General features: G+C 39.3%; 1 protein-coding gene across 1 annotated transcript; it reads left to right on the top strand.

Moving 5' to 3' along the window:
- Positions 1 to 316: 316 nt before the first annotated feature.
- On the top strand, positions 317 to 4,929 carry LOC131038033 (receptor protein kinase TMK1). Its single transcript, XM_057970304.2, has 2 exons — positions 317 to 3,013; positions 3,704 to 4,929. The coding sequence occupies exons 1-2, from the start codon at positions 637 to 639 to the stop codon at positions 4,216 to 4,218; spliced, it is 2,892 nt and encodes a 963-aa protein (XP_057826287.2). The 5' UTR covers positions 317 to 636; the 3' UTR covers positions 4,219 to 4,929.
- The last annotated feature ends 2,705 nt before the right edge of the window (positions 4,930 to 7,634 follow it).

Below are 7,634 nucleotides of genomic sequence, written 5' to 3'. Positions count from 1 at the left end.
ATATTAAATAGTACCTATCAAAATATTGAATAGACCTTGCGAACATAAGCATATATTAAATGACACTGATCAGTATTGCAAGTTTAAAACATGGAAGCTCCGTGCTAGCATTTGAGAGTGATGGAGCAAGAGCATTGAAATCCCCATAACAAACTTGATGGCTACCTGCACAACACGAGGATTACAGCTGCCATCGACGAGATAAACAAGGAAACAAAAAAAGGCCACTCTGTCCCACCGCCACGCCATCGGCAATAAGTACCGGAATTTATTCTGGCCAATACGCCAAGGTGGCGCGTAGAATGTGTGTCCGCAAAATATGCCGGAAATCTTAGGTCGGGGCCCATCCATGTGAAACTGGTTTCAATTCCAACTCAATCGGAAACACCCCATTTAATCAATGGGGGTAGAGCGTATCTTGTCTATCTGGAATACACGTAAGTAGTGATATTTGGGGGAAAACAAGAGGTGGTTGGTTTTTGCGCCGCTGCATCAGGCCGTGATAGGTCTTTGATGTGTATCATGATTATAGGGCACATGTTGTAACACGCCTGAAATCAAGAAACAAATCGGTGTTCATAACAGGGGGAAAATGGAGGGTGGGTAGGAAGGAGAACTTGTTTTGAGGCATTAGAAATGAACTGGTATCTGTCAACAATGGAGGTTCGGAGGTGCTTGGGTTTATTACTTTGGTGGGTGTTCATGTTTTTTGGGTTGGTGTTCGTTGGCTGCCTTGGGCAGACGGATGCCTCAGATTCGAAGGTGATGTTGGAGCTCAGAAATGGCTTGAAGGATGCAGAATCTAAGTTGGGTTGGAAGGGATTGGATCCCTGTAGTTGGGTAAGTGTGTCATGCTCTAATGGCAGGGTTGTGGGGATTCAGATGCAAAACAAAGGTGTTGAAGGAGAGCTTCCTTCAGATTTTAATAAGTTAACCGCCTTGAGCAACATTGGCTTCCAGAACAACCTGTTAAGTGGTGCATTGCCCACCTTTAAGGGCATGAGTGCTCTGCAGTATGCTTTTCTCAATGGCAACAAATTTTCATTCATTCCGCCTGATTTTTTCTCTGGGCTGAAAAGTTTGGAAGTCATTGCGCTCGATGAAAACCCTTTGGCTCCTTGGTTGATCCCTGACAACGTTAAAGAGGCTGTGAATCTGGCAAACTTTACGGCTAGCTATGCCGGAATTGTGGGTTCGATTCCTGAGTTTTTGGGCGACTCGCTGGCCAATTTGCAGGTTTTAAGCCTCGCCTTCAACAATTTAACGGGACCTATTCCAAAAAGTTTCTCCAGTTCGATTATTGCGACGCTGTGGCTGAATAACCAGGTGGGTTCTAAGCTGTCTGGGGCGATTGATGTAGTGGCTGGAATGAGCTCTCTTTCGCAGCTGTGGCTTCAGTCCAATGAGTTTACAGGCCCCATTCCCGACCTCACCAAGCTGACGGCTCTACAGGATCTCCGTCTGCGGGACAATCAGTTAACTGGGGTCGTTCCTTCTACTCTGAGCAGCCTTCCTTCGTTGGGCAACATTTCGCTGATCAACAATGCCTTGCAAGGGCCTTATCCCTTTTTTCCCAATACTGTAGGCGCGGTGATTGGAACCGCCACCGAAAACAGCTTCTGTCTCCCTGCTCCTGGAAAATGCGATGCAAGGGTCAATATTTTGCTGGAGTTCGCCAATGGCGTAGGGTATCCTTATAGTTTTGCTTCTAATTGGAAAGGAAATGATCCTTGTAATAGCTGGATATATGTAAGATGTGACTCTGCGGGGAATGTTATTGTGTTGAGTATGGGTAGGTTAGGGTTAAGCGGTATCATTTCGCCTGCACTGGCGGAGCTTGCGTCTTTGAAGACTTTGCTATTGGGGAACAATAATTTAACCGGGGAAATACCCAGCGAGCTTGCTTCGTTGCCCAGTTTGCAAAAATTGGATTTGAGTAACAATAATTTGACAGGCAATGTTCCGAAATTCAGAGATGGGGTGGTTGTGATCATGAATGGAAATCCACAGTTGGGGACAAATTCAGGTTCAGGTGGTGCGGACGCTCCTTCTGCTCGTACGCCTAGTACGCCCAGTGGGTCTCCAGGTGCTTCGAACAAAACCAGTGAGGGTGGAGGAGGTTCTGGTGGTGTGGAGAAAAGAAAGGGCTCCTCCTCTATGGGTACCGTTGTGGGTTCGGTTGTAGGTGGGCTTGTTGGACTTGGCATAATTGTGGGTGGTTTAGGCTTATGTTTACATAGAAAGAGAAAATCTGGATCTGGGCGGGTGAGAAGCCCAAATACAAGAGCATCAGTGTTTAGTGTTAATCTTCAACCTCAAGGCTCTGGGTCGGATCCGGAGATGCTTAAGACCACAAGCTTGAACTCCACAATGACCCGTGGTGGCGATTCGTCTAGCAGTGGACCTAGCGATGTACACATGGTGGAAGCAGGCAATATGATTATTTCAATCCAGATTCTTCGCAGCGTTACCAATAATTTCAGCGAGGAGAATGAGCTTGGACGTGGTGGGTTTGGGGTTGTCTACAAGGGGGAGCTGCATGATGGGACCAAGATTGCAGTGAAGAGAATGGAAGCAGGGGTTATGAGCAACAAAGGTTTTAATGAATTCCAGGCAGAGATTGCTGTTCTCACCAAGGTCCGCCATAGGCACTTGGTTGCATTGCTTGGCTACTGCATTGAGGGCAGTGAGAGGCTTCTGGTTTATGAATACATGCCGCAAGGTCCTCTCAGTCGGCATTTGTTTGAGTGGGAAAAACACAATCTTAAACCGATGCCTTGGACAAATAGACTCATTGTCGCGTTGGATGTTGCCAGAGGGGTAGAGTATCTTCACAGCTTGGCACAAAAGAGTTTCATTCATAGAGATCTCAAGCCATCTAACATACTTCTTGGGGATGACATGAGAGCTAAAGTCTCAGACTTTGGGCTTGTCAGGCTTGCACCCGAAGGAAAGTACTCCATTGAAACCAGATTGGCTGGCACTTTTGGCTATCTTGCACCTGAATATGCTGGTAAGCATTCTATACCAAATTCATTCATTATAGCATCCGTCATTATTATTTTTATTTGCATTTTGTTTTTGCTTTCTTTCGTTTCCTTGCACAACTAGTATTTGAAATGTGCTCCCCTTTCAGTCCCATTAACCTGTCATGGTTTTTTGTGCATAATAATATAAATTCAGGTGTTCTGTTTTTTCTTTCTTTCGTTTCCTTGCACAACTAGTATTTGAAATTTTTGGCGAACAACAACATAAATTCAGACGTCAAATTCTTAAATTTGTGATTTTTAGAATACGATTGGCCATTTCCTTTTGTGAATGACCTGATGTATATTAAGATTTCATGATATAGTCTTGTAGTTTTTGATCAATTTATTGTAACATTTGATATATTTATTCACATGATTCTTTGACTAGCGTTTGGTAGGATTTCATAGTCTCAGTTTCTCACTTTTTGGTGAGATATCATTAAGTATTCACATTATCACATATAGTTGTTCTAAGTAGTTTATTGATGAGATTCGTTGAATCAATCAGTGTTATTTGACTAGTAGTTGGGTCAGATTTCATTAAAGCGTACATATGATTCCTTGACTAGTGTTTATAGATTTCATTGAGTATACATATAGCTATTTGAGTAGCAACTTGCTAAATTAACATGGCAGGTAAATATTTATAGTCGAAAAGATTTATTGTTTTGCAGTAACCGGTCGTGTAACAACAAAAGCTGATGTTTTCAGCTTTGGAGTGATACTCATGGAGCTGATCACAGGAAGAAGAGCTCTTGATGAATCACAGCCTGAGGAGAGCATGCATCTAGTCACATGGTTTAGACGAATGCATATCAACAAAGAAACATTCAGATCTGCCATTGACAGTGCCTTAGAAGTTTCAGAGGAGACTCTGAAGGGCATTTTTACTATTGCAGAACTTGCAGGGCACTGCACTGCACGAGAACCCTACCAGCGCCCAGACATGGGTCATGCGGTTAATGTGCTATCTCCTCTGGTTGAGCAATGGAAACCGACAGATGCAGAGAACGAGGATTATTATGGAATAGATTTGGACATGACTCTTCCTCAGGCACTGAAAAAATGGCAGGCGTTTGAGAATTCTAATATGGATGATTCCGTAACAAGCATGGACAATACCCAATCGAGTATTCCCACTAGACCGGCTGGCTTTGCGGATTCCTTTACCTCCACTGATGGTCGATAGGCGGACCTTATTCCCAGGCTATGCAGTATGAGTTAAAGCAGAGTCAGATGGTGCTTCCAGAATTCTGGTTATGCCCAGTGTGTGAGAATCAGCATAGGACTTTTTATCCTAGAAAGTCTGTTCAAGGTTCTGGTTTTTCTGGGTCAAAGAAGCTTGATACAATTTTTGATATTTTAGAAGACTTCTCATTTCAATCAGTTGGAAATATGTACACAAGAAGAAAAGCAAGATGATGAGGATAGCTACAGCCACCTCAAGATTGATGCATAATGGATGCATCATGCCTCATGCCTCATGTATCAATGAAGGCTTACATTTGGGAACACCTGTGGTGGTAGCATCTTATGGCAGGGGCTACATTTAGCTCAGTTCCTGCGAACTGTTTCCAATGTAGGCTTGAAATTGTACAGCGATTTCCGTATCCAAGGAGAATTTTATCAGAGTCCGAATGTGCAATCAGATTGATTTGTTTTTACCGTTTTATTAAGAGTTTTATCCAGCGGAAGGTTTATCAGGAATCAGGGTAGTGTTTGCATGAATATCAACTTTTAAGTTAGTAAAATGCTGGTTACCTCGCATGTAACTTTGATATTTTTTGTGGATGTAGAAAGGATAAGCTCAGAGTCCATCTTTAGTTTTGTTATTTTTTGAATCATCAAACTCTACCTTGTCAATGAAATCTTATTTATAATAGGAAAATGCATTCCATCTTGGTGGGTTTAATTCATATAATGAAGAAATATTCTTGTTGTTTCTTGTCTGATGGACACAGCAGGCAACAACTGACCCAAGCAAACTTTTCACTTGTCTTATCACATGCTCCTTGAATGCGTGGTCTGTATGCATTTGTCATGCTATGTTTACTGAACCAGATCATTTGCACATCTCATGGTCCACAGGATAGTGGGGACTCTTCTGGCTTATTCCTTCTTTTCAGGGGTGGTCCTATTTCTTAATGGAATATAGAAATCATAGATAAAAAGCTTAGCTTTTACAGCGGATTATGATTATGACTATTACTGTGTCAGAGGAGGAATCTTAGACTCATTTAGAATGGAATATGATTGTGACTATAGTGTTAAACTATCTTTATTTTTGTATTTCAGTGATCAAGTGGCTTATTCTCTAATTTCAATCGTATGAGGAAAACTGTCTTTTGTGGGGGTGTGGTGGTGAGGTAATGACTATCTTCAGCCGAGACACCTGGGAATTTTTGATGAATCAAAGAAACCATTCAACATCACATTGTTTTATATTGCCATCTATGAATAACTTGATTCTGTGAGTTTTTGGAACAGGCCTCCAATTTGGCATTTTTTAGTGTACATATAAAGGTTGACTGCAATTTTATTTTCAAAACCAAATTACATGTAAAAAATAATGGCCATCTATGTAATTCTTTTTTGTTCCTTAAAAAATCAATTTGTATATAAACAGTAGCCCTGAAGAATCTCATTGCTTTTAGTTTAAACGGCTGTTTTAATGTGCTAATCAAGTCCAAATTTTTTACGACATCATCAAACCACCAGGTGCATTAAGCTGCAATTGCTCTATATTTAAGGATTTCTCAGGTATGGTTCAGAGTTTGTTTCCACCTCCTTTGTAGAAGTTTAATCACCATATTGTCTAGGGGCCATTGTATTTATTAGCTCTTTGATGGAGCTTGAAATTCAGGGTCATTGTGATTTTAATTTTTTTTTTCCCTCAAAAGATTTTGACCTTGAAATTGAGGATCATTTTGATTTTGGATTATTTTTTCAAGTCATTTTTGTTCTTCATTTTTAAAGATTCGTAGAACATTCCAAATTTTTAGTGCTTACGAGAATCAGAGAGGTTTAGCAATTATTCTTATGAGTTTGATTTTTGTCATTTGAATGAATGAAAGATTTTAATAGAGTCTACGAGGCCAAAGCAGCTTATGGGACCCATGAACAATACATGACCCAGAAAACATAGAGCACCAAAACCTTATATGATTCGTAACCTGCACTCTAGATCTGCTCTTTTACTTGAATTTTGACTTGAATTTTGATAAATAGGTTTGCTGTTTTGTCTAGTTTTGTTTCTTCAAACAAAGTGTTTATATTGTTTGTTTTCAAAATGTCTTCATTGCTGGCACAAATGTCAACAATATGCTGGGAATTCTATGACAAAATGTTGCTGTCTCTACTACTCTCTACTACTTCCATGTTGTAAAATAGGCATGTTCTTTCCCCCATTCTTCTTTAGGTATCATCAATCTCCCTGTTTCACACCTTAGGTGATGGGAGTTGGTTTTTTGCTCTCCATTTAATGTTCGTTTCAATCTAGACTTTTCCCTCATCGTCTATAGACTTTTTCTATAAGTTTTTTATGCCAATTGAAATATTTTATTGATTTTACTGATTTTACCTTGGTTTTACTTTATAATTGAATAGGAAACAACCTCGTAGCAAATATATAAATACAATTTATTTTTTAACCAATAGACTATTAGAATATTTAATTATATTTTAGTCACCTATATTTAGTTCCTTGTTTAATGGTCATTTAATTTTTTAGTTAATTAGCTTTTAAGCTTTATTTAGCATTTAGCTTTTTCTTTTTAGTTAATTAGCTTTTAAGCTTTATTTAGCATTTAACTTTTTCTTTTTAGTTAATTAGCGTTTAGCTTTTTGGTAGTTCACTTTAAACGACTTGTTTTTAATTTAGAACATTGACTTGTAATATCTATATATACGCTTGTATATTGTTGAATACATTATCCGACTATGGATTCTTTAAAGTTTGGTGGCCTTCTTTCTGGAATATTTTCCAAATTTTTTTATTGTTTTTTTAAATAAAAAAATGATTTTGCTTTTTTGAAGGTTTTTTGAAGGTTTTGAGGGTTTCTGGTTCGTGGGTGAATTCTTTTGTGCTTTGCAGTAGTTCATGTATTTTTTAAGGTTTTGAAGATTTTCGGGCTTGCAATTTGGAGGTTTTTTTCGTAGATTGAAAATTTTCCTAGGGTTTTAACAATTTTCAACTAGGGTTTGGACCTTTCAGTTCAAGTCGAATTTTTTTTCTAGTTGTAGATTCTTGGTGGCTTTTTCGAGACCTCAACTGGGTCATTGTCAGATTTTTTTGTGCATCGTTTTTTGGTGCCTCAATTTTTGAGCCGCCGGATCTACATTTTGATTTCAGATTCTTGGTGGGTTTTTCGAGACCTTTTTTGGGTTGGTTTTAGATTTTTTTGGTTGCCTCGTTTTTTGTGCCTTGAATTTTGTGCTAGCAAATTTGCCTTGGAATTTAAAAACAGTTCGCAATTTCTGTTATTTCTGTGGACGTTGGGATTTTTGCTATCTTTTGGACACTGCTTATGTTGTTTTAAGTTTGTAGAAAATTTTAATTTCTAGGTTTCTTCCAAACCTCAAAATTTGCACCTCGGACTTCGTGCC

This window comes from Cryptomeria japonica, chromosome 2 (genome assembly GCF_030272615.1).
Source record: "Cryptomeria japonica chromosome 2, Sugi_1.0, whole genome shotgun sequence".
Taxonomy (NCBI): domain Eukaryota; kingdom Viridiplantae; phylum Streptophyta; class Pinopsida; order Cupressales; family Cupressaceae; genus Cryptomeria; species Cryptomeria japonica.
This window is presented reverse-complemented; position numbering and strand designations above follow the sequence as displayed.